This window comes from Ranitomeya variabilis, chromosome 1 (assembly GCF_051348905.1).
Source record: "Ranitomeya variabilis isolate aRanVar5 chromosome 1, aRanVar5.hap1, whole genome shotgun sequence".
Lineage (NCBI taxonomy): Eukaryota > Metazoa > Chordata > Amphibia > Anura > Dendrobatidae > Ranitomeya > Ranitomeya variabilis.
The window spans coordinates 122,256,936-122,284,210 of record NC_135232.1 but is presented as its reverse complement, the minus strand read 5'-3'; the positions used below and the strand labels follow the sequence as shown (position 1 = coordinate 122,284,210).

The 27,275-nt window shown below is 40.0% G+C and overlaps 1 protein-coding gene across 1 annotated transcript in view; it reads right to left on the bottom strand.

Annotated features, from left to right (window-relative positions):
• Nucleotides 1-11,103: 11,103 nt before the first annotated feature.
• Nucleotides 11,104-27,275, bottom strand: part of VCAN (versican) — a 118,041-nt gene continuing 101,869 nt past the window's right edge. The window contains exons 13-15 of the mRNA XM_077288648.1: nt 16,756-16,900; nt 15,050-15,232; nt 11,104-13,588 (exon numbers count right to left, since the gene is read on the bottom strand). Coding sequence (XP_077144763.1) covers nt 13,458-13,588; nt 15,050-15,232; nt 16,756-16,900 — 459 coding nt within the window. The 3' untranslated portion in view covers nt 11,104-13,457. The remainder of the gene's footprint in view (nt 13,589-15,049; nt 15,233-16,755; nt 16,901-27,275) is intronic.

Sequence of the window (27,275 nt, the reverse complement as noted above, 5' to 3'; positions counted from 1 at the left end):
CTGAAATGAATATCAATGGCCTTGTTAATGTTGGTAGTCAATAACTGCCCTCTTCTGCTCACAAATACTTTCAAACATATGCAGCGTAGAGTTCCAGAGTGTGGGGACATCACACATCAGCCAGTGAGCTGGAAGCTGCAAACGCTGCTGAAGCACGGCAAGGGTGGCTGAAGCTGTAGCTGACTTTTTAAAATGGGCAGATGGTGTACTTTCACTAGCAGATCCTGCAGCTCTGGGTAGCTTTTCAGAAAATGTTGAACCACGAGGTTAAACACATAGGCCAAGCAAGGTACGTGTGTGAGCTCACCTTGCCTCAGAGCCGCCACCAGGTTATGGCCATTGTCACACATGACCATGCCTGGCTTTTGGTTCAGCGGTGTCATCCAAACATCTGACTGCTCTTTCAGCGCTCTCCACAACTCTTCTGCATTGTGCGGTTTGTCACCTATGCAGATTAGCTTCAGCACAGCCTGTTGCCGCTTGGCTGAGGCAGTGCTGCAGTGCTTCCAGCTTCTGACTGATGTGATGATTTCAGAGATGGAGGATGAAGAGGAGGAGAAGGTGCAGGAACTGTAGACTGTGGGGGCAACCCTGATTGACGAAGGGCCAGCAATCCTCGGCGTGGGGAGGATGTGTTCCATCCAAAGGTCTGACTGGGTCACGGCTTCCACTATGTTAACCCAGTGTGCCGTCAGTGAGATGTACCATCCCTGCCCACAAGCACTTGTCCATGTGTCCGTAGTTAGGTGGACTTTCCCTGTAACAGCATTGCTGAGTGCATGGGTAATGTTGTGGGACACATGCTGGTGTAATGCTGGTACGGCACACTGGGAGAAATAGTGGCGACTTGGGACCAAGTATCTTGGGACGGCCATTGCCATCAGGTTGCGGAAAGCTTCCTTCTCAATGAGCCGAAGAGGCAGCATTTCTAGCGCAAGCAGAAGAGAAATAGTAGAATTTAGGACTGTGACCTGTGGAGCGTTGGCTGGGTATTTCTGCTTGCGTTCCAAAGACATGGTTATAGACAACTGAAGGCTGTGCTGGGATAAGGACGTGGACAGGCTTGATGATGGTGCTGCTTGACTGTGGGCCACAACAGGTGCAGGGCTAGAGGCATCTTCACATGCATGGTGTACTGGGTATTGGCTTCTACGCAAAACAGTAGAAGAAGCGGTGTGACTTGCAGGCAGTGGTCCTGGAGTCTGGGTTCGGCCCACAAAGTCGGGTGCTTTGCTGCCATGTGCCTGATCATACTGGTGGTGTTCAGGCTGGTTGTTTTGCTACCCCTGTTGATGCGGGCATGGCAGGTGCTGCAAATGGCCTGTTTGGGTTATCGGCAGAGTCTTTAAAAAATAACCAGACTCGGGAAGATCTAACAGTTGGAATGGCAACTTCCCTCATGGTGTTATGGGGAATGGATGCATGCCTTCTTTCTGTGGCCACCACACTGCTTCTTCCTGCCTGTTGGGGTGATATGCTGCCTCCTTCGCCATGTGTGCTGCTGCCCTCGCTCTGCATGTCCTCCTGCCAGGTTGGGTCAGTCACATAGTCATCCACCACCTCGTATTCTACATCCGCACCCTGCTCCTCCTCCTGACTTTCTGGCAATTGTCTCATCATCGTCCACCTCTCTTCTGACACTTTCCCACCATCGCCTTCGCGTGACAGGGCCTGGTCAAAGCTTTGGGCATCTCTACATGCGATCTCATCTGTCCCCATTTCAAGTTGACCGGCCGAGAGTTCTGAATTCTGAAATGGAAAACTGAACAGCTCTTCAGAGTGTCCAAGTGTGGGATCAGTTGTCTCATGGCACTCGGCATGGTGGGAGGAAGGAGGATCAGAGTGAAGAATATCTGGGCCACACTCACAGCTACTCAGACTTGACCATGTGGAAGACATGGTGGTGGTGGTCGCTAAGTGACTGGAAGCATTATCCGCTATCCAACCAACAACCATTTCACACTGCTCTGGCTTCAAGTGTGGTGTGCTCCGGTCCCCTAGAAACTGAGACAGGAAGGTCGAGCGAGAAGATGTGGGTCTTTGTTGTTGCCCACTTTCACCTTGGCCACCGCCTCGTCCTCTGCATGCACCGTCATCATCACGTCCACTTCCCCGTCCCTTGCCACTTGTCTTGCCCTGCCCATTTTAAATGGACTAATGCACTATTTCAAATGCTCAACACAAATATATTTATTACTAGCGAAATAATATCTGATCAGTATGCCTGCAAATCTACGATTTTTCAAACCCAAACATGAGGTAGGCTTCAGCCTGACATAACAGACTGTATTCAAATTTTGGAGGCTTTTTTGTGAAGCTAATTTATGCAAAATAGTGCTGTATATATAGAGTAACAGACAGCAAAAAACAAGTGGTACACCGGCCTATAATGACCAAACTTGGAGCACGCAGACATATGAGGGCTCTCACAGAAATACCACACTGGCAAATATGTGGCCTTTTAATATTTTTTCATGCTAAATAGTCCTGTATATAATTTGAGTATCAGACAGTAACATAGTAACATAGTAACATAGTTAGTAAGGCCGAAAAAAGACATTTGTCCATCCAGTTCAGCCTATATTCCTATATTCCATCATAATAAATCCCCAGATCTACATCCTTCTACAGAACCTAATAATTGTATGATACAATATTGTTCTGCTCCAGGAAGACATCCAGGCCTCTCTTGAACCCCTCGACTGAGTTCGCCATCACCACCTCCTCAGGCAAGCAATTCCAGATTCTCACTGCCCTAACAGTAAAGAATCCTCTTCTATTTTGGTGGAAAAACCTTCTCTCCTCCAGACGCAAAGAATGCCCCCTTGTGCCCGTCACCTTCCTTGGTATAAACAGATCCTCAGCGAGATATTTGTATTGTCCCCTTATATACTTATACATGGTTATTAGATCGCCTATCAGTCGTCTTTTTTCTAGACTAAATAATCCTAATTTCGCTAATCTATCTGGGTATTGTAGTTCTCCCATCCCCTTTATTAATTTTGTTGCCCTCCTTTGTACTCTCTCTAGTTCCATTATATCCTTCCTGAGCACCGGTGCCCAAAACTGGACACAGTACTCCATGTGCGGTCTAACTAGGGATTTGTACAGAGGCAGTATAATGCTCTCATCATGTGTATCCAGACCTCTTTTAATGCACCCCATGATCCTGTTTGCCTTGGCAGCTGCTGCCTGGCACTGGCTGCTCCAGGTAAGTTTATCATTAACTAGGATCCCCAAGTCCTTCTCCCTGTCAGATTTACCCAGTGGTTTCCCGTTCAGTGTGTAATGGTTATATTGATTCCTTCTTCCCATGTGTATAACCTTACATTTATCATTGTTAAACCTCATCTGCCACCTTTCAGCCCAAGTTTCCAACTTATCCAGATCCATCTGTAGCAGAATACTATCTTCTCTTGTATTAACTGCTTTACATAGTTTTGTATCATCTGCAAATATCAATATTTTACTGTGTAAACCTTCTACCAGATCATTAATGAATATGTTGAAGAGAACAGGTCCCAATACCGACCCCTGCGGTACCCCACTGGTCACAGCGACCCAGTTAGAGACTATACCATTTATAACCACCCTCTGCTTTCTATCACTAAGCCAGTTACTAACCCATTTACACACATTTTCCCCCAGACCAAGCATTCTCATTTTGTGTACCAACCTCTTGTGCGGCACGGTATCAAATGCTTTGGAAAAATCGAGATATACCACGTCCAATGACTCACCGTGGTCCAGCCTATAGCTTACCTCTTCATAAAAACTGATTAGATTGGTTTGACAGGAGCGATTTCTCATAAACCCATGCTGATATGGAGTTAAACAGTTATTCTCATTGAGATAATCCAGAATAACATCCTTCAGAAACCCTTCAAATATTTTACCAACAGTAGAGGTTAGACTTACTGGCCTATAATTTCCAGGTTCACTTTTAGAGCCCTTTTTGAATATTGGCACCACATTTGCTATGCGCCAGTCCTGCGGAACAGACCCCGTCGCTATAGAGTCCCTAAAAATAAGAAATAATGGTTTATCTATTACATTACTTAGTTGTCTTAGTACTCATGGGTGTATGCCATCCGGCCCCGGAGATTTATCTATTTTAATCTTATTTAGCCTGTTTCGCACCTCTTCTTGGGTTAGATTGGTGACCCTTAATATAGGGTTTTCATTGTTTCTTGGGATGTCACCTAGCATTTCATTTTCCACCGTGAATACCGTGGAGAAGAAGGTGTTTAATATGTTAGCTTTTTCCTCGTCATCTACAACCATTCTTTCCTCACTATTTTTTAAGGGGCCTACATTTTCAGTTTTTATTCTTTTACTATTGATATAGTTGAAGAACAGTTTGGGATTAGTTTTACTCTCCTTAGCAATGTGCTTCTCTGTTTCCTTTTTGGCAGCTTTAATTAGTTTTTTAGATAAAGTATTTTTCTCCCTATAGTTTTTTAGAGCTTCAATGGTGCCATCCTGCTTTAGTAGTGCAAATGCTTTCTTTTTACTGTTAATTGCCTGTCTTACTTCTTTGTTTAGCCACATTGGGTTTTTCCTATTTCTAGTCCTTTTATTCCCACAAGGTATAAACCGCTTACAGTGCCTATTTAGGATGTTCTTAAACATTTTCCATTTATTATCTGTATTCTTATTTCTGAGGATATTGTCCCAGTCTACCAGATTAAGGGCATCTCTAAGCTGGTCAAACTTTGCCTTCCTAAAGTTCAGTGTTTTTGTGACTCCCTGACAAGTCCCCCTAGTGAAAGACAGGTGAAACTGCAGGTGACAGCAAAAACAGTGGTACACCGGCCTACAATGACCAAACTTGGAGCACCAGATATATGAGGGCTGTCACGGAAATACCACACTGGCAAATATGTGGCCTTTTTATATTTTTTATGCTAAATAGTGCTGAATATAATTAGAGTATCAGACAGCAAAAAAAGTGGTACACCGGCCTACAATGACCAAACTTGGAGCATGCAGATATATGAGGGCTCTCATGGAAAAACCACACTGGCAAATATGTGGCCTTTTTATATTTTTTATGCTAAATGGTGCTGTATATAATTATAGTAACAGATAGCAAAAACAGCGGCAAAACGGCCTACAATGCCCAAACTTGGAGCACACAGATATATGAGGGCTGTCATGGAAATACCACTCTGGCATATACTGTATGTGGCCTTTTTATATTTTTTATGCTAAATAGTGCTGTATATAATTTCAGTGTCAGACAGCAAAAAAAGTGGTACACCGGCCTACAATGACCAAACTTGGAGCACGCAGATATATGAGGGCTGTCACAGAAATACCACACTGGCAAATATGTGGCCTTTTTTTATTTTTTTATGTTAAATACTGCTGTATATAATTAGAGTAACAGACAGCAAAAAAAGTGGTACAACGGCCTACAATGACCAAACTTGGAGCACTCAGATATATGAGGGCAGTCACGGAAATACACACTGGCAAATATGTGCCCTGTTTTTTTTTAAATGCCAAATAGTGCTGTCTATAATTAGAGTAACAGACAGCAAAAACAGTGGCAAAACAGCCTAAAATGCAAAAAACTTGGAGCACGCAGATATATGAGACTTTTTTGGTGAATTTAAAACACAAAAAAAGTGGCACAAGGCTAGCACACACAACTATGCTACGTATGCCTTACAAACTATGATTTTTAAACAGGCCTCAGTCTGACAGAACAGACTGTATATTTTTTTTTTGGGGGGGGGGAATTTTGGGGAAAAAAAATGCAACTAGGTATATAGTAAAGAAGCTGCAGCAGCAGACAGTTATGGAGCTTTGGGAGGGATGCAGTGGGAACAATGGACGCACATACAGTGCCTGCAGGCCTTGCACTGATGTGGATATGCTGTGCCCTGCATACCTAGCGCTGCAATATCGGGACCCACAAATTAGCCCTTAAAAGGTTTCTCAGGAGTTGTGGATTTAAGAGTTGCAGACCTACACTAACTCTAAAAACCACGATTCTGACCCTATCTCAGAAGCAGCTCTCCCTACTCTATCCAGAGCAGAATGCGGCGAGCAGGGTGACGCCAGGTCTCTTATACTCGGGATGATGCTGTTCGGCCAAGCCAATCACTCCACGACCACAACAAAGATGGCTGCGGCATTTCATGGCCTGGCAGACAATCCCTGCATTGTGATTGGGTCTCTAAAGTCCGCCAAAAATGCTGGGAGGTGACACCGGTTACCGCCAAATAATCCCGGAAATGCTCAGTGCTCGCCGAGTACACCGAGCATAGTGATACTCGTGCGAGTAACGAGCAGTGGAGAGCACGTTCGCTCATCAATATTTACATTTTATTACAGAAGATTGAGGGCTTTGCAGGAATTAGTTGTGGTTGTAAGAATGGTTTAATTAAGAATATTAAAGGAGTCTGTGTCTTTATTTCAATTAAAGGATTTTTTACTGGGTGTTTATGTTTTCTTAACAATTTGGCTATGGGGTTAGTAATAGGGGTGTCTTGCTGATGCCTCTCCAATACTAACCTCGGGGCTTGATGTCACCTGGTGGTGACATCAACCCCCTTAACTATTACCCCACTTGCCACTGCTACAGAGCAAGTTGGAAGAGCAAGGCTAACTGCCGAAATTGGAGCATCTTAGAGATGCGCCTTTTTTGGGGCGGCTGAGTGCTGATGTTTTTAGCCAGGGGGGGCAATATCCATGGCCCCTTCCTAGGCTATCAATATCAGCCTGCAGCTGTCTGCAACGCCATTGCTGGTTATTAATTCTAGGGGAACCCCACATCTTTTTGGGGGGGCTCCCTTATTTTAATAGTGAGTAAAGGCTAAGTATACAGCTGTGAGCTGATGTTAATAGCCTGAGAAGCTCCATGGGTACTACCCCCTTCCCAGGCTATAAACACCCTAAGTTTTCATTTTTATGCTAATATATCAAAGAGTTGTCTCTCACAAAATAGTTGATAAATAACATTTCCCACATGTCTACTTTACATCAGCAGAATTTTTGAAACCTATTTTTTTTTCGTTAGGAAATTATACGAGTTAAAAGTAGACCAGCGATTTCTCATTTTTCCATAACCATTATTTTATGGACCACATGACATTTTAAATGACTTTGAGAGGCTTATACGACAGATAATACCCAAAAGTGGCAATATTCTAAAAACTGCACCCTAAAAGGTGTTTAAAACTACATTCAAGAAGTGTATTAACCTTTCAGGTACTTCACAGGAATTAAAGGAAACTGAAATGGAAAAAAAATTACACTTAACTTTTTTTCACAAAAATTTTACTTTAGACTTACATTTTTTATTTTTTCAAGGGTATCAGGAAAAAAATGGACCCCAAAATATGTTATGTAATTTATCCTGAGTACACCTATACCCCATATGTGGAAAAAACCACTGTTTGGGCACACAACAACGCTCGGAAGGGAAGCAGTGCCATTTAGTCCTTTTGAATGTAAAATTTGCTGGAATAATTAGCGTACGCCATGTCGCATTTGGAGAGCCACAGATGTGTCTAAACAGTGGAAACCACTCACAAGTGACACCATTTTGGAAACTAGATCCCTCAGGGAACTTATCTAGATGTGTGGTGAACACTCTTAACCCACAGGTGCTTTACATAAGTTTATAGCCTTGAGCTGTGAAAATAAAAATATCTAATTTTTCACACAAAAATATTTTTTAGCCCCAAATGTTGTATTTTTACAGGAGTAATAGGAAAAATTATACCGTAATATTTGTTGTTCAATTTCTCCAGAGTACACCAACACCCCATATGTGGGGAAAAGCTACTGTTTTGGTGCACGGAAGGGCTCAGAAGGGAAGGAGCGCCATTTGAATTTTTTTATTCAAAATTTGCTGGAATCATTAGCGGATGCCATGTCACTATTGGAGAGCCACTGATGTGCTTCCATGTCACTCTTGGAGAGTCACTAATGTGCCTAAACAGTGGAAACCCACAACAAGTGACCCCATTTTGGAAACTTGACCACTCAGGAAACTTATCTAGATCTGTGTTGAGCATATCAGGTGAGCACTCTAAGTGTGTGGTGAGTACACCGAATGCTTTACAGAAGTTTACTATGTTGAGCAATAAAAATAAAAATCTAATTTTTCTCACAAAAATGTTCTTTTAGCCCCATTTTTTTTTCACAAGGGTAACAGGAGAAAATGCACCATACAATTTGTTATGCAATTTCTCCTGAGTATGCATACGGCAGGACTCAGAAGGGAAAGAGCGCCATTTGACTTTTTGAATGCAAAATTTGCTGGAGTCATTAGCAGACGCCATGCTGAGAGCCCTTGATGTGTCTAAAGGTTGGAAGCCTCTCACAAGTAACCCCATTTTACAAACTAGACTCCTGAAGGAACTTATCTAGATGTGAGGTTAGTCCTTTGAACTCACAGGTGCTTCATGGAAGTTTATTATGTTGAGCAGTGAAGATAAAAAAAATATTCTTTTACCCCCAATTTGTTTTTATTTTTACAGGGTTAACAGGAAAATGGACAACAAAAATTGTTGTGCAATTTATCCTGAGTACACCAATACCCTATATGTGGCCGAAAACTACTTTTGAGACACAGTGCAAAGCTCAGAAGGGAAGAAGCCCCAAGTTCAGATTTTGCTGCACTGGTATGAGGGAGCCATGTCACATTGGTGGAGCCGCTGAGGTGCCAAAATAGTAGAGAACCCAATAAGTGACCCCATTTTACAAACTACACCTCTCAATGAATACATCCACACATGCATTAATATTATTGACACCACAGGTGTGTCACAGAATTTAAAACCATTGAGCACTGAAGAAAAAATAATCACATTTTTACCACCAAACTTTTGCGTTAGACCCAAATTTTACATTTTCACACTGGGAAATGGGTAACAACAGCATCAAAATTTGTCCCACAATTTTTGCTGAATGTCGAAATGCCTCATATGTACAGCATTGCTTAGCCATATGGCGAGACTCAGGAGGGATGGAGCACTATTTTCCTCCTGGAGCTCAGATTTTGTTACAATAGTTTGCAGACACTATATACATACCCCTAAGTGCTAGAAGAGCAGAACCCCCCTCAAGTGACCCGATTTTGGAAATTATACTCCTTTGTGAATTTATCTACAGGTATGGTGACAATTTTTAATCCATGGGTGTTTTCCAGAAACAAGCAGCAGTGGATGTTATTGAGTGTAAAATTGCAAACTACCATTGTGGTGCCCATGCATTGTAGTCTACAGTACATTGTAATAGTGAATATTAGTGTGCACACTGTCAAAAAGTGAGGTGCTGGTGGAACGGGCTGTAAAGCCCCTACTAGTAGAAGATCAAAATTCACCCCACACTCCTGAGTTCATGGTGAAAAAGGTTAAGTCCATAAACAAAAGCAATATTCAAGTGAGCAGGCTAAATGGTGGTACAAAAAAGTGACTAAAACTGTAGTACAACGTTTCAACCCATCCCAGTTCTAATTCTTAATCATCAGGTATTAACCTGGGAAGTGCATTCCAAAGAATTGGTGTAGCACGTGTGTGTCTTGTGCGCCACCTAGGTATCCAGCATATATAGCCTACCACTACAGTTTTACTCTTTGTTTAACTTTTTTCCACATCTTTGAGACCATCTCTACAGATGTATTTTTCTCATACCAATCGCAATAGTGGACAACCACTGTTTCCATTTTTATTTTATCAGTCTTTTTTTCTTTTATATTTTTTTGGATGCGGTTACAGCATTTCTTCTCTTTGCCCTACAACATTGAGCCTTTTTTTCCAGTATATTTCTATTAAGTATTGTGTTGCTTGTTTCATGTTATTTGTCTTTATTCTCACATATTGTCTTTTTTCTTCCAGCAACTTAATGATTAAGACCCGGGATGGGTTGAAACGTCGTACTATAGTTTTAGTTGCTTTTTTGAATCACTATTTAACCTGCTCCAGTACATTGTAGTCACCAGTACATTGTAGTCACCAGTACATGGTAGTCGCCAGTATGTGGTAGTGCCCAGCTCAAGCTTCTGGAATTGAATGATGAAAATACTGTCTGTTTGAACATGGGGCATGATGATTGACGTTAAAATGCAACTATTGAATTCAACCATTTCTTTAATTATTCTCATCCGAAATAAACACCTATCTGATATTGTTAGCTAGTCGTGAGTTATGATGGCATCATTCATCATTTAAATGATTATCTAGACATCAAACAGGGTTTAACTTTTCTCCTCCTACTGCTCTCCTATTGCAGACAGAGCAATGAGGGGAGGCTCCTTCTGCATCTACTTGTCTTACAGCTAGATACAGGATTGTAAGAAGAAGGGGAAAACGGGTTATCCCCTGTAACAAAATGAGAAGTCTTAAGATATTTGAACATTTTGATTGCAATTGCAGACAAAATAGAGTTACATTAAATCAGGAGGTTAGGAGAAGAATTGCTGTGATTTTGTGTGTATTTATTTTCTATGTAAGGGCAGGTGCAGACGGCCGTATATTCTCTCATCAGAGATAATCGGGCTGATAATGCAAATGACACTATGATCAGAGTTTGACCAGAGAGTCAGCATAGTGTGATCTGATTCTCTCGGATGAGGAAAAGATGGAGAAAAATATTCTCCATCTTTTCCGTTGTTGCAGTGCGCACAAATCGCAGCACACTCAGAATGTCACCAAGGTGCAGTCCGATGATTTCCCTGCACTGACTTGCATGGACAAAGTGCGATTTAAATATCAGATTAAACTCGGACATGCAGTGATTTTTTTCCTTGGACAGAGTTTGTCCTAGGAAAAAAATTGGATATTTACATGGTCCCATAAACTAACATTGGTCCAGGTACGATCCGATGTTTTGTCAGATCGCACTTGGATCGATAATGCGGCCGTCTGCAACAATTAAGATGTTTCTTTAAGACCAGTACAAGGCTCTTAATTATGCTTTTCTCCCAGAGTGGAAAACCTGTGGCAAGTGAACAGGCCTATAATACTGTACCTGCACGAGACACTTGGACATTTGAGTGTTTATTGGTCTTCGTTATCTAGAATTACACATTGTTCTGTTCAGAAACTTCTTAAAATTGAATAAATAAAAACACTATAAACCATAGACTAGCAAACAAACAAGGTTTCTTTGGTGAAACAGAAGCAGATATAAAAAGTTACAAAGGTTTAGACTTTCATTCACAAATACCCAAAGCTTCACATTATATACTATACAAGTTATAATATAAATACAGAAAAAAAGTATTGTGTGCATTGTAATAGTAGAAAAACATACAGGTCAACACTGTGGTGCATTGCTGTCAAGTACAAAGTATGATAACACAAGGTGCAGCAGTCAGAGGAATGCTTCAATCACACTACAAGTAATACGGACTGTATGCCGAGAAGCCATACTATGAACATTTTACTTTACGGAGTGGCTATCTTCCAGCCTTAGAGCAATTGCCAAATCTTCAATGAATTGGCTTATTGCAATAAATAATAAAATCATTTTTCCAGAGGAGCGTCCAGTGAGTCGTAGCGCCCCCTAGTAGTGAAATTTAGAATTTTCTAATATTTCACTTTTGAACATTGTTTCTTTAACATACATTTCACTTCTAACTCTGAGACATGCCTATGTTAAAGCATGCACACAATGCATATATTACATAGTTCATTACATTCCTTTATGATGACATTACAGACTCTTTGCTCGATGTTGATCATTTATCTTATTTAAAGTGCAATTATCACATACACAAAGTAAAGGCAGCCATTTTATAGACCTTTAATAGGAATGTGTTGTATCCAGAGTCAATATCGGTAAAAAAAAAATGCATATATTGTATTAAATAATGGAGCAGACTACAAAATGGCTTCTTAAACATTTGTATAGGTAAAATGTACACTTTCATTCAATGATAAATACCTATGAAGGGATCTTTAAATGCAGATAATTTAATGTATGTCCAATATATAATGTATAATGTATACATATATTTTTTTTTTGCTTTTTTTTTACATTTTAGGTAATTATACCACAATTGCAAATACTTAAAGATGATATGTCAGTTCAGGACTGCCTATAGTAATAGTAATAGCCTATACGTATTTCAAGTGAGCAGGCGTCCTGATGTCTTAATTTGTAAACTTACAGTAACTTGAAATATATTCAACTTGCTCATTAAAACAGGAGATGACATACTGATGCTTAGATCATGTTCGGCATGCATGGCACGGAAGCACCCTAAAAGCTAAATCAGTATGGCTTCCTACATTTATGTCTGAACGCTTCACAGCTGCCGCATTCATCAATAAACATTCATAATTTCATTTAAAAAAGACCTAAAAATGATTATATATACAAAATTATTCACCTTTTTATTTTTTTCATATTTATTTTTTACAAAAATTGTAGAACGCACCTTGAATCTATGCTAATTTAGTGTATTTGAAGACAATGAGAGAAATTCCCATTTTTTGGTGAAAATAACGAAAGTCTCCAACTACTGTAGGCGCGAGTCATATGCTACGAATTCAGAACCGACATAGCTCATTTAACCTGTGTTGCATCTCTTTGTGCAGCAGTCCAGACATCATTTATAAAACTTGCATCAAATAAAATGATGCAATCTTTACGTAGAACCGGATGCAAATAGGGCGCGCATATGTCAGGTCTAAGTTTGTATCAATGAACTTTACAAATTTCTTTCTTTAGATGGATTAACATTAGAAAATTCCCTCCAAGAAAACTAAAGAAATTAAACTATGAAAATAATTCATCCAACAAACCCAAATTGCAGAGTGGTCAAGGATGAACGAAAAAAAATGTTAGAAAACGAGTTGTGGAAATTATGTTCCCCACGTATATATATATATATATTTTTTCCACAACACAAGAAAACAATAATGTTATATGGCACAGGTTTCTTAATAATGCACCTACAGAAAAGTCTTTTAGTGGCACTGAGTTTTTAGTTTTAGTTTTATTTTTTTTTTCTGGCTTTATCAACTAGTGTTGGCTTTAATTAGTGATCTAACAGTTAAGCTGTATTGCAGTTATTAAATACGCCTGACTTTAGTATGACTACTTCAGTTTTATATACATGATTAGAAAACATATTTAAATCATCTTATTTACAAAGGTCTTACGAAGGTCATCGGAGCTAGGGTCAAGCAGCTGAAATATTAACATAAGCTTGCATTACTATGTTTGCTTGCCTTGGTGAAATAAACTACATTTCATACTAGAAGTACAATTTCTAGTAGGCTGGATATTACGCATACATGGGGTTTAGTTCCCTATAAGTTGTACATTTGTTTAAAAAGTTCTTGTTTTCTTTTGTTGCTTGAGTTACGCCATTGTCCAAAACATCCATTATTGGATCAGTTAGATAATGCTTCTTGGAATTCAAAAGAAAGGCACTGTTGTTAGGACTTTGGCAGATATGATGTCCATTCAAAAGAAGTCCTGTGCATTCAACGTGGGGAATCCTGCCAAGTCCTGCTCCAACGGTGAAGATGTTTTGGAGCGTTTAGTGGAGTCCTCATCTCTGGTGGGCTAAATTTGTAGTAATATTTCTTGGAGTAAGTCCTTTGGTACATGGAAGCTAAGAATATAAGAAAGAATTATGTTATGTATGTTAAGAAATATTATAAAGAAATATCATTTATATCGTACAAATACAGACAAACATGAGATTATTTGGGATTGTGTCTCAAGAAGTACTTATGATCAATGAAGTCTATACACTTATCAAGGTTTATATACATGGTCACTTGGGGAAAATGTAATGGTTTTCAAAGGAGTTCACTGATCCTCACATGGGTTTCATTTTATCAAGGTGCTATCTTCTTGAGCCAACCCCTTTTATGAAGTTTAGTAGTTCTCGACAAAATATTTCTGGTGAGATATTTACACATGTTAGAAAGTGATACATTTATAGCCCAGAGCAGAGCTAGAGATGAGCAAATCAGCTAAAACTCCCTCATTTGTCTCAATAAAGGACTATAACCTATCACACAGACAATTTTCCCAATTGAGAAAATGGAAAATTAAATTCCAAAATAATTATTTCTATATCAGATCAAATATTAATTTTCTACTTATATCAATCCATTACTTCGTACTTAAGCTGAAGTCTTCACAGAAGGTTACAGTCATGTATGATTACAATAGCTGTGATCAATTTGAACAACTCAAAAATGCATTTATGCATTTTATCAGCTAAAGCTTCTGATCATACACATGTGTTAGTTGTCAGCTTGTTCAAACAAAAGGTTACTTTATCCACTTCACTATACATATCAATACTCAGACAGAGGTTATGTGTTTTCTGTGTTTTCAGTCCTGATTTAGGAGAAAGGTGCTGCCAAACACTTCTTATAATTGGTTATCTCCTGAAGAACAAAACGGGTGGGTGATTGAAATAAAACTACCTGACCATTATGTTCCCAAACTTCATCTGTCCTGGTAAAGTCAGGAGGCCTTTTACAACTCCCCCCTATAGACATTAGATAGCTGTTGGCCAATGGTTTAGCTGATCGTTTGGCCAGCAGCTATCTTACCAAACTCTTCCATACACATGAGAGCTTGATCAGCTGAGCACTACTATGTTCTCTATAAGGCCTGGGTCACAGGGGGGATGATTCTCTCATGCGAGTATCAAGAGTTTTAACCAAGTATCATTTTAGTGTGATCCAATTCTCTGGCATGAGAGAGAAACTAATAAATTTTCAAATATGTAGCCAATAAACTGGCTGTACTTAAATGAGTATAACATAGTTCAGTTTTAGGCTGTAGCTAGGTGAAGAATTTTTGGAAGCTACCCAACTCGAAGTTTTCCTCTGGAACTAAGCTATATCTCCTTTTAGTCAGTTAATACAATGTTGGCTAAAATAAGGATCAACCTTAAAACTTAATTGTCTTGATAAACCCACAAAAGTATCTGCAAACTTGGTATAGTCTACATTGCTTTTATTTACCTTTGGATGTGAATCAACTTTAAGCTTTAATGTTTTATAAAATGAAATATAACTATGGTAGTTAATTTTTGAATCTCTATACTTACGTTTCATGCATGAGACTTTAGGTAAATCCCACCTTCCATCCCCTCTGCAACGGATAGTTGGCATATGCCGTTGAATAAAGCCATCTTGGCAGTGGTATCGAATCAGGGAGTTTATTTCATATCTTGGTTTAGATTTTCCAAATGCCTTAGCATTTTCAACAAGAGGAGGCTGTCCACAGGCAACTACAATAATAAATGACCAGGTATGGGTTACTGCGCACCGTTTGCACTAAACATTACAAAATGTTTTTCTGCTTTTAGGTAAATCTGACAAGCTTCAAGAGTGTAGAAAAATCATAGTGTGAACTTGTTATCCTCCTTCCTAATTCAATGCTGTACTTGTCAGCCAGCCACAACTTAATTGTTTGCTAAAATAAAGATAAACGTCTCAGCAAAACCAATTATCTCCCAGCGCTGCGGAGAAGTTCATAAGTTTAAATGTTGGCTTTAAACCACAGAAAAAAAGAGAAATGAATAACGTAGCTGGCAAACCACCTCATTATTTCACTATCCCTTAAATATTTTATGAGACTATCTATATTACACATACAAAGCAGTTTCAAAAATCATAGTTTCAGTACATTTTCGCAAGTTAGTCGGAGAATTTGGTAAAAATCAAAATTTCACATTAGAATGATTGAATACCCTTCAAGTTTCCTAAAGTAGTGGTCACCAACCACAGGCTTTCCATCATGGAGGGTTGTAGCTTTGCTGTAGAGCCTCTCTGCTGAAGAGCACATCTTTCACCTCTGCGTAAACTGGCTGTTAAGCGACCGCCGATGAGTAAATATTTAGAGATCGACGATCTTATAAGGCTGCCGGTCACTCCATATAAATGGAGCCTTAGGTAGGAGGTTGATTCCCTACTAAATTGTTTTTTCGGCCCCGGTTTTTGTGGTTTTACTTAGCAATCTAGTGATGACAACTCAAGATTTCACTGGGATATTATGATATTACCAGCACCTCTAAATCTTGCAGTCAAAAAGAGAAAGTGCTCAACTGTAAATATTTTTAGAAACATGTATTTTTATTTTTTGATAAAGCGCCACTTCAGGACTTTTAAAAAAAATTCAGTGATGGAGTGGTGCAACAGATCTTGGTTCACTGACCCTAGTACACTATTATACTTACCTGCTGCTTTCTTCAGCTCTTCTCGATGCCGCTCCAGTCCTGAGCCGTCATCTTGTGATCGCAACTTCTGAATGACTGACCGAAAGTCAAAGGTAACTGTCAAAGCTCTCAATGTAAGTTTATGAGAGCCTTGTTCTGGCCTTGTTCTGCCTCTCATAGACTTACATTGAGATGTAACTTTCGGTTCTGGATTAATCCGGCAGGTCACAACCTTCAGAAAATTGACTGGAGTGGCACCAATAAAAGAGGAAGGTGATAAAAAAAAACTGCTGGAGTGGTATTTTAACAACGCGGGAGTAGAAGAAAGCTGCCTAGCAGCAGTATGACCGGGGTTATACAGGGCTCAGCATTCAGAGCACTGCTAGATCTACAGCAGATAAAAGGATTGATTCAAAGTGAAAGCAAGCAGACCAACAAGTGACACATTTCTGGAATCAAGGTCTCAGATTATGAGAAAAACAACAGCCCTAACTCTGAGAAAAAGGAACCCTGGTACCCAATAGTAAAGTCCTTCAAAACCAAATAGCCTAACAAATCTTAAAACATAATTTGTTAAAGTGTAATCTAAAAAATACCTGTTCCCTTCTTGCAAGTGTATGTGAGATGATAATTGCAGGGCACATCATTCCACTGTCCATTCTCATGCCAAATAATTACAACACAATCTTCACCGGCAGAAAAGAAGCTGTCTGGTTGGTTTGGCCTCCAGTTTTCATATTGCTGAAAGATTTAAAAAAAAAAGAAAGAAAAATGTTTACTTTGACATTTTTTATGTGATTAATGTATTTTTTTCACAGTTCAATTATTTTCAAAATGTATTTTTTTATTTTATGAGGAAGTTGTTGCTGTTATTATAATAATCAACACCATCTATCTTATATTTTGGATTAACAGTCCACATGGAAACTCTTCAAAATTCAGACATCTGCCAGGCTAATGACTAGCGCAGCAAAGGCTTCAATGCAAAATACAGATATTTATTTTTCTCTTCCCTGTTTTACTTATAAGGTTAAAAATCAGTGAGCTCCAACATTTCTGTGTTTTCTCAACATCTCCATGAGTGGCATTTTATGACCTCACAGCTAATTACATCATCAAACACCTTTATCTTGGCTTAACGACTTTAGTTTTTCTCAAGGTCAATGCCAAAAAGCTTTACAAGAACAAGTTCACTTTCTATTCTTTTTTTTTTTTTATACATTTTTAATCTTCTCTTAGCAGCTTGGCTCACTGCCTGATACCACAATACTGTGCCATGATTTCAAAGAGATAATTGCACAAGCACTGTATATGTACATTATATAAGGCTTCAGGATTACATTGCCATTGGTTTTATGACTCATACGGGAACCCAAAAGGGTCATCATTTTTTATAGAAATTTGCATGTCTGCCACAAATATGCCGTGGCAGATTATAAATAGATGAATATTTATACTGTTACAGATATAAATATTTCATTCCGACACATTCGAGGGTAAATACCAACGTCTAAAAATAGTGGTAGGCAAATAAACATATTTAGAAAATAATATTTTAGAAAATAATAAAAGAAAATAAATACATGGTAATATTCTTATACAGTATAACCACTCTTAAGTATAATACTACATTAAAAAGTAATTAGGTTACGGTTACTGGAACGTGTGGGGGCATTGATCCCATGATCTACATAAATGCAAATATGGGCTAAGGAAGGATTTTTTTGTATGAGCACAACACGTGTTTTCGGCATAATCTTCAAGTTCTTCAAGTAGAAGTTGCTTTAGGAAAATGTCGGTGTTTTTCCTAAAGGATCTTTTATTGGCATCTTTTCTGTAGTTTTTCGCTTTGCTCCCACCGTTTCTTTTGTTTACTACGATATATGACAGTGAGCCATGGAAGCTGCCTGAAGAATGGTCAGGTCACTTCTTTAGGAGTTTTTAGGTATTGAAGGACTTAGGTCCTGTTTACACACAAACAGTAAGGGTACTGTCACACTATACGATTTACCAACGATCATGACCAGCGATACAACCTGGCCGTGATCGTTGGTAAGTGGTTGTGTGGTCGCTGGGGAGCTGTCACACAGACCGCTCTCCAGCGACCAACGATGCCGAAGGCCCCGGGTAACCAGGGTAAACATCGGGTTACTAAGCGCAGGGCCGCGCTTAGTAACCCGATGTTTACCGTGGTTACCAGCGTAAAAGTAAAAAAAAAAAAACAGTACATACTCACATTCCGGTGTCTGTCCCCCGGCGTTCTGCTTCTCTCCACTGTGTCTGCGCCAGCCGGAAAGCACAGCGGTGACGTCAGACGTCACCGCTGTGCTCGCTTTCCGGCTGGCCAGTGCTCACAGTGCAGAGAAGCAGAACGCCGGGGGACAGACACCGGAATGTGAGTATGTACTTTGTTTTTTTTAACTTTTACGCTGGTAACCACGGTAAACATCGGGTTACTAAGCGTGGCCCTGCGCTTAGTAACCCGATGTTTACCCTGGTTACAAGCGAACGCATCGCTGGATCGCTGTCACACACACCGATCCAACGATGACAGCGGGAGATCCAGCGACGAAAGAAAGTTCCAAACGATCTGCTACGACGTACGATTCTCAGCAGGGTCCCTGATCGCTGCTGCGTGTCAGACACAGCGATATCGTATGGATATCGCTGGAACGTCACGGATCGTACCGTCGTAGCGACAAAAGTGCCACTGTGTGACAGTACCCTTAGTATGTAATCCGTCAGATTTTTACTGTAAGAGTTCACAGAAGCAAGATAATAATTTGTAGCACTCCAGTATATTCTATACTAGAGATGAGCAGACCACTTGTAATTCAAATTCGTTGGCTTCTCAGAATTTTCCCTACATTTTTGACTTGTGGCAGATAAGTTTGTACAAATCTTAAAACTGAAAAGCTTGTAATTGCTCAGAAGATACACATGGGGTAGAGAAGAGATAAGGCCCTGCTGACCATAAGAGCTTACACACTACACAAGAGAGAGAGAGAGGACCCTGCAGAACATAAGAGCTTACAATCTACAGAAGAGAGAGAGAGGACCCTGCTGACCATAAGGGCTTACACTCTACAGAAAGAGAGAGGAGAGAGGATCCCACTGATTATATGAGTTTACACTCTACAAGAGAGAGAGTACCCGGCTGACCATAAGAGCTTACACTCTACAGAAGAGAGAGATAAGACCCTTCAGATCATAAGAGCTTACACTCTAAGAAAGAGAAAGATTGAGGATCCGCTAACCATAAGGGCTCTACTCTAAGAAAGAGAGAGAATGAGGATCTTGTTGACCATAAGGGCTTAGGCTAAGTTCACACTGCGTTAGCAGCAGCCCGTTCAGCACATACGCTAACGGGCTGCTGCTAGCGCAAGTGCCGGCGTTTGCATCCCGCTAGCGCAGATACAGTAGAGCTCTGCTAGCTCTATCTGCGCTAGCAGTGACGGACCCAGAAACGCTGAAGCCCGCGTCTCGGGTCCATCACTCAATGACGGCACATCGCTAGCGCACGCCCATTGTGGGCGTGCATTAGCGATGCGTCCACCATTGCATTCAATGGCAGCGTTAATGGACTACGTTACACCGCGTTATGCCGCGATGTAACGTAGTCCATTAAACGGGTCACACTAACGCAGTGTGAACCCAGCCTTATACTCTACAGGAGAGAGAGAAGATCCTGCCGACATCTCAATGTCCATCATTATTTATCCTCTGTGTCATTTTTTTACATAATTTTTCAATATGACAGTTCTAGAGATTCGGCCAGAAATATTCTCCAAAACAGGACTTTTATCATAATAAATTCTCCTTGATTCAGCATATTCAGTCTTCAGGCATACAGTTATTGGAATTCCTTAGATGTCAATGCTGTGGCTCAGTTATTGAAATATGTCAGAATATGTAATATTGAGGCATGGAGCGCTATTCTTTTCCATCCAGCATGCTGAAGATTAAATGGTACTTCTTGCATTTACTGTTAGAGATTAGATGTCTGGCAGCTGAAAGCATTGATCGCCATTCTGGGCGAGCTCCAGGAACTGCTTCATTTGATCATGTTTGCCCTTGAAATTACAACATTGTTTGTTACTAGGTATAAACTTGAAGAAAAGTACAAAGGAAATAAAAAGTGACGTAAAGTCTGTCTGGGTTTATTTGTATCTATACCATATGTCTTTCTTGCCCAGGTTTAGTGATTAACATAATGACCCAGTAAACTGGATCTAACATGACAATGAATAATTTATATTGTTGGCAGCTGCCTAATTAGAGATAAATGGATATTTGAAAGCCCTATAGGGAAAGCTTAGGATCGGTAAATCTGATCATGAAAGTACTAAGGGTTTTTTCACATATCAGGTGGAGGACTCAGCTCCTTTTTCAGGTTAAAAAAAGAATACAGTGATACTATGCAAATTGCCTCTTCAGAGAGAAAGAGGACTAAAACTCTAGCGCCACCTAGTGGAAGTAGCAATCCTACAAGTCAATATCATCCATTTAGTGAGCCTTGTCGCATGACTTAAAATCAAATCCAAATCTAGTTAAATAGTTGATATTGACTTTTAGGATTATTTCTTCCAATAGATTGCACTAGAGTTCTAGTCTCTGAAGAGGCAATTTGCATATTTATTTTCCCAGAGGAGCATGCATGGCGAATATAAGTCTCCTCGTTACCCCTTAGATTGCAGTCATGCTACTGAGGTATCTTGACACAGAATGCTATCATGGTATAAAATGTAAAGATTTAAATATCCCCTGCAGGTCCAGAATAGGACACTACAGTTTTTCCATACTGAGTATAATTGCAACGCTCCCACCAGTCACCAGTAGTGACTGGCATTTAAAAGGTTAAGTAAATGTATAATTTAAATGCTAATATTGCACATAGTGAATGCCATTTTGTCTACTCATTTTACTATACTGTAAAGCCGTGTGTTGCATTAAAATAATTATATGTTCCCTGATATATAAATATCAGACATTTACAGAGTTTTTAGATGCTGCAAACCTCATGTTGTTTGCAAAATCCCTAGGTCCTAAACTTTCTGTGAGTAGAACAGTGCCACCTTGTGGAGAATGGTGTACAATACATAAAACTTCTGGTCGAAGTTCAAATGCCTAAACATATTAAATAAGTAAACAAAAAAGTTGTGTTCTGCATGAAAGTTTTTACAAGTTAGCAGCTCCATAAAATATACATTACTTATGTCACATTTATTCACCTTGTGTTCTTGCCAGAAAACAATGAAGTGAGAAATGTAAAGGCAAATATATTTAGGCCATGATCACACAGGACGTAAGTGAGGATTTTAAACTTCTAAGTGGGATCTAAGGGTTAGCATTTCTCATTGTAGAGAGTGACAAGCCAGGCCTGGCATGTCAGAGTGAAGAGACTTATATGCCACGCAATGCTCCTCTGGGAAATTAAATATGCAAATGGCCTCTTCAGAACTCTAGTGCCACCTATTGGAAGTAGAAATCCTAAAAGTCATTACCACTCCTATAACTAGCCTGGCCACATGGCTTAGGATAAAAACCAAACCAGAATCTCAAATTGCAGACATGATGTTTCGGGGTGACGCCCCTCCTCAGTGCAAAGTCTGAGATCTGACTTGGTTAGGTGAGAGGCTTAAGACTGGGATCTAAATAGTAATGATTCATCTTGTGGAGAGTGACAAGCCAGGCCTGGCATGTCATGTCAGAGTGAGGAGAGTTATATACGCCATGCATGATCCTCTGGGAAATTAAATATGCAAATTGTACAGGTAGGAAACAAGTGATTGAGATCTTAACATGCTCCAGACAGAAATGGACAGCGGTGCGGATTATTAAATGTCAGTTTGTGTTGACATATGAGCTGGGATTTATTATGCACCTTTCCTGTTGACTTCAATGGGGAAGTCAAAATCTACAGACAAATCTTATATTGTCAATTTTGATGTGAATTATCTGAGTGCAGCTAAACCCCCCCACTATACTCACATTACCAATCCCTTCTCATGGCAGAGCTTCCCTGGTACCCGCAGGCTTTGCATACTGACCTCCAGCCATGACTTCCATTCTTGATAAATGACCACTGAAGCAGGTTTGCAGGAATCCTCTGCAGCAAATCCGTTACGGGTGAATGTTCCCCATATATAAGGATCCCGCCTCTCAAAACTGAATAAATGACCCAACATGTAAACACTATAACCAGGACTGTGCACGGAGAACATACATGTCATGGGGGTTGTTAGGCAGATGATGACTTGGATTCTGAGCTCATCAGCAATAAAATGCGTGGAGAAGAAAGGCAGTTTATAAAGGTTTTCTCTTGTGTACAGATGTCTAGTGGCCATTGAGATCGTTTGTGGGGTAATATAAATAGTAAGTCGGACTTGATTATATTTCACACGCCATATAAGGCTACGGCGGGGTTCGGCAGAAGAAATAGTCTATAAACGTCTGTGAAAGAAATATGCTACAAGACACTGGCACCAACGCTCAGCTATGCAGAAATATATCAGAGAAATGCTTAAAGGGGATGTCCGCCTTTCTGATGAAAAGCTTTACACTGGGAGTCCTCCCAACTGCAGCCAGTGGCCAGTTTCTCCGAAGCGCCTCCAGACTTGTGATGGGCGACTGTGCTCGGCATTGCTTGATACTTGCCCAACCATCGGGGTGCTCTATCGAGTATCAAGCAGTATCACAAGGTGCTCGGGTGCCCGTAAGAAGCTCGTTTGAATTATCTGCGCAGCACTGAAGAGAGGTATTCCCCGCTCCGCAGCGACTCCTATGGCAGCCGGGCTATTTGTCTGCTTTAGAACTCCGAGGACAGAGAGAGAGAGAGAGAGAGGTCCGTCCTCCGGAAAAACACTCGAGTTTCACATTGGCCTCCATTATGCTACTCATATCGCGCACTCGAGTATTTCACTGCTCAATCATCACTAATGAAGATCCTGAACAATTGATGCTGGTCTCTTAGCCAAGAATTTCCTGATATGGGACTGCTAAATTAGTTTTTAAAATCTAGTAAACCCCTTTATTCAATAAGTCCTTAAAGGGAACCTGTGTCAGCGTCCCTGTCTGTCCCCAAACTGCTATTATAGCTGGATGGGTGCAGATCTCTTTAGTAATAACAGACTATAAAAAATGTTTATAAAAACAAACTTACAGCGTCACATATAATAAATAATGAATCAGGACTAGCCCAGGGGGTTGGTCCTTCTAATAACCATGGAAATGACGACAGCATACAGTAGGACTATTATGGAGGCTGTCAATCACTCACAGGGAGCTGCGATTATATGATACAAGCCAGGGGCAGAGACCTCCCACCCGACTAGTCCTGATTCATTAGCAAATCTGGATAACAGTTCATTTTGTAAAAATGTGCATTATAATGGACCTCATCAGATTAATGAAATCCATACGCAGGCAGCTTCAGTCACGTGTGGGACCTGACCTAATAGTGCTAACATCTAATTTGCTCCATTAAAGCAAAATATATATTTACTATTTATGGGAGCACAGGACCCTTAAATCAAGGCAAGAATCCAACACTATCCCCCTCCCCCAGTCTTTATCAGCGCCGCATTACCAATAAACTGAAAGCTTTCCTGAGACCAAACTCCACACACACCTTACATTTGTTTTTATTTTAATCCAGGACTTGTTGAGTTTGATTTTTGGGCGCAATATGTTGATATAATTCATGATATATGTCAGTGCTTTGCTATAGCACTGCAGGTAGATCTACAGCATTACCTTAATGAACAAAATGAAAAATTCCATTCTACTAAATCTGTAACTAATCAAATGAGCCGCAGAATAGGTTGATATATGTGCAATGTGAACTTTCAACCTGTGGCCATATTGCAGACAAAACCCAAGAAAAAAACCCAAAGTGAGCACATACCTGATGTATGTAAATAGTCCTAGTACATGTATATAACACAGGGTACTTAGTTACCACTATTGTGTTCCAACAAATTGTGAAAGCCATCCCACCGCCACAAGGTGACCCAACCGGGACAGTCCTATCCTCAGTCTCTGGAATTAAAACCTCACCTTGTTTCCACCGACCTCACTGTAGATAAGGGAAATCTGTAACTATCATTTTTTGCCAACAGCATATTCATCGCGATGGCCTATAACTAGTAGTGACATTTCCGACATAGATATTCTACATGCCGATACCTATTTTTTAAAACTATTTAGTTAATGTTAAAGACCTGAAATTACATTTGAATTAATGTCTACATCTTAATATGTGAAAACTAACGAGCGGACAACTAGGTGTACAGTAATTATAGTAATAGACCGATCTAACCAGAAACAATTCACTACAAATCCTTTGTAACTGAAGTGCAATAAAAGCGGGCTGCCACTAGGTGGTGCTGTTTCCCAATGGCTGTCTGGCTTGGAAGGTCCAGAAGTTCATTCTCACAGTTAGCCCCTTATTAATAGACATGTATTTAGGAATTTTAGGTTATTTTTATTTTGTTTTCTTTCGGAAATATAGGCGCTAAGTATAGCAATGTGATATATTACTGCATGAGCTATTTGTTTCACTTTATAGCTTCATTTTAAAGACGGGTGCAGTCTCAGGCTATGAGGTGTTTTCATTTCGGATTATGAGAGCTGAAGGAAAACAAATTACTTTGCCGAAAAATTTTTAAAAAATCATATTTTTACTTTAATAGCAAGTACTAGTTTTATTTAGTTAATAGGAGTTTTAAATGCACTAGTTTACTATTAGTGTACTTGACCTACTGTTTACTAACCTACTAAATTAGGTTTTTGAGTTCCATGTATCTAATGGAAAATAAATAGCCATTTCTTATATCATATTTTGTGTAAAAAAATTTATTAATTCTTACAATTTTCACACTAGCCACTTGGACAGTTTTACAATCATACTTCCTGTTCTATAAAAAATTTTTTTCAGAAGTCTCGTTATCATAACAGACAGGAGGCGTACAATAACAGGTAACACGACTATACACAGCTGATAACACAGGATTCACCATTTACAATAGATGTTGTTGCAATGTTCCTAAAAAAATGACCTGTGCACATTGGATGCTGATACACAAAAAGTATGGTTTGAGTCAAGCTGCAGCTGCTGAGATACATGGAGATTTCCTGCATGGACAGGTTATTAGAGTTTAAAATAGTCCCAATGGCCAGTGTGAAAATTGCAAGATTTTTTATTAATGCAGATTGATTACAAAAAATAATAATACAAAATATTTATCATAAAAACCAGAATCAAACAGTAGATCATTTTCTAACGTCATATTCCCATCATCAGCATTAAGGTATCATAGCTTAAGGCCATGTTCACACTTTGCGGCCTGCTCTGCGGGTTAATCCCGCAGCGGAATTGATAAATCTGCAGGGCAAAACCGCTGCGGTTCTCCCTGCAGATTTATCGCGGTTTGTTCCGCGGTTTCCGTTGCGGGTTTCCGCCTACACTATTGATGCTGCATATGCAGCAATATGCAGCATCAATAGTAATGATAAAAATAATAAAAATTGGTTATACTCACCCTCTGATGTCCGGATCTCCTCGGTGCTGCAGGCGGCTGTGCCGACAAGGACCTTCGTGACGTCACGGTCATGTGACCGCGGCGTCATCACAGTCATGTGACCGCGACATCACCACAGGTCCTGCTCGCACAGCAACTGAGACCGGACGCCGCGGGCAGCGCTGAGAGGTGAGTATAGCATCATTTTTTATTTTAATTATTTTTTTTACACCAAAATATGGTTCCCAGGGCCTGGAGGAGAGTCTCCTCTCCTCCACCCCGGGTACCATCTGCACATTATCCGCTTAACTTCCCGCAACGTGGGCACAGCCCCATGCGGAAAGTGAGCGGATCAATGCATTTCTATGGGTGCAGAATCGCTGCGATTCTGCACCAAGAAGTGACATCCTCCTTCTTTTTTTCCGCAGAAAAGACGCGCGGCTTTTTCCGCGGAAATCCGCAGCGTGGGCACAGCGGGTTTTGTTTTCCATAGGGTAACATTGTACTGTACCCTGCATGGAAAACTGCTGCGGATCCGCAGTGTCAAATCCGCTGCGGATCCGCGGCAAAACCCGCAAAGTGTGAACGTAGCCTTATATTGCACGAGCCATTGACCAATGTCAAGTTAGGTATTTCACTACACTATTTTTGTGTAATGATATCCCATTTATGTGTTATCTGAGCCAATCATCTGACCTGAATCCAACAGAAAATTAATGGAAGGTGCTAAAGCTCAGAGATAATAAAAGGAGCCATAGAACCTTCTGGATTTGAAGAAGTATTTGTATGGAAGAATGGGCCAAAATCACACCTGAGCAATGCCTGTGACTAGTTTCTCCATACAAGAGGTGTCTTGAAACTGTCATCACCAACAAAGGTTTTTGTATAAAGTAGTAAATAAATTTGAGTAAGTGTGTTCAATACTTATTCCCTATGTAATTTCTCATTATTACATATAACCTGATTTATGGAATCTGTGGCTTTATTGCTTTGCCTGTGTCAATTGGGTGGGTTGGTACCGACATCTGATGAGAATTTGATGTCAATAGCACCATTAGAAATATATTTACTTAGAAAATTGGTGACGTGTTCAATACTTATTTCACCCACTGTATTTATGTTCAGCTGGAAAAGTGGCTAAATTGTCACTGACACCAGTGTGCTGCAAGTCATTGACAGATCTCTCACTATGGAGATGCTGGACAGACCCAGACTAGTCTCTTGCCCCGATATTGTCCCTAGTCAGATCTTCCAACAGTATTTTCTCTTAAATACATGAGCATTATAGTGAGAAATACATCTACCTGCAGTCAGGCTCTGAATCATGATGTACGCAGTTTGGGCAGCATGATTAAGATGGCACCTTCCATTTTTAAAGCCGTTGGTTGAACCAGCACTATATTCTACTTAACATAGATTAATCACTGATGGCATATCACAGCCATATAAATCATTAAAGTCCCATTTTCTTTCCCTTGCTTGATTTGATGTTTAAAATGAACTTTTTTTGGCATCTAAGTGCCTTGGTTGTTGGAAGAATGTTGCAGCCATATGACTTCTGTTTCTTTTAAGATTTTAAGTTTTAGAACAATTTA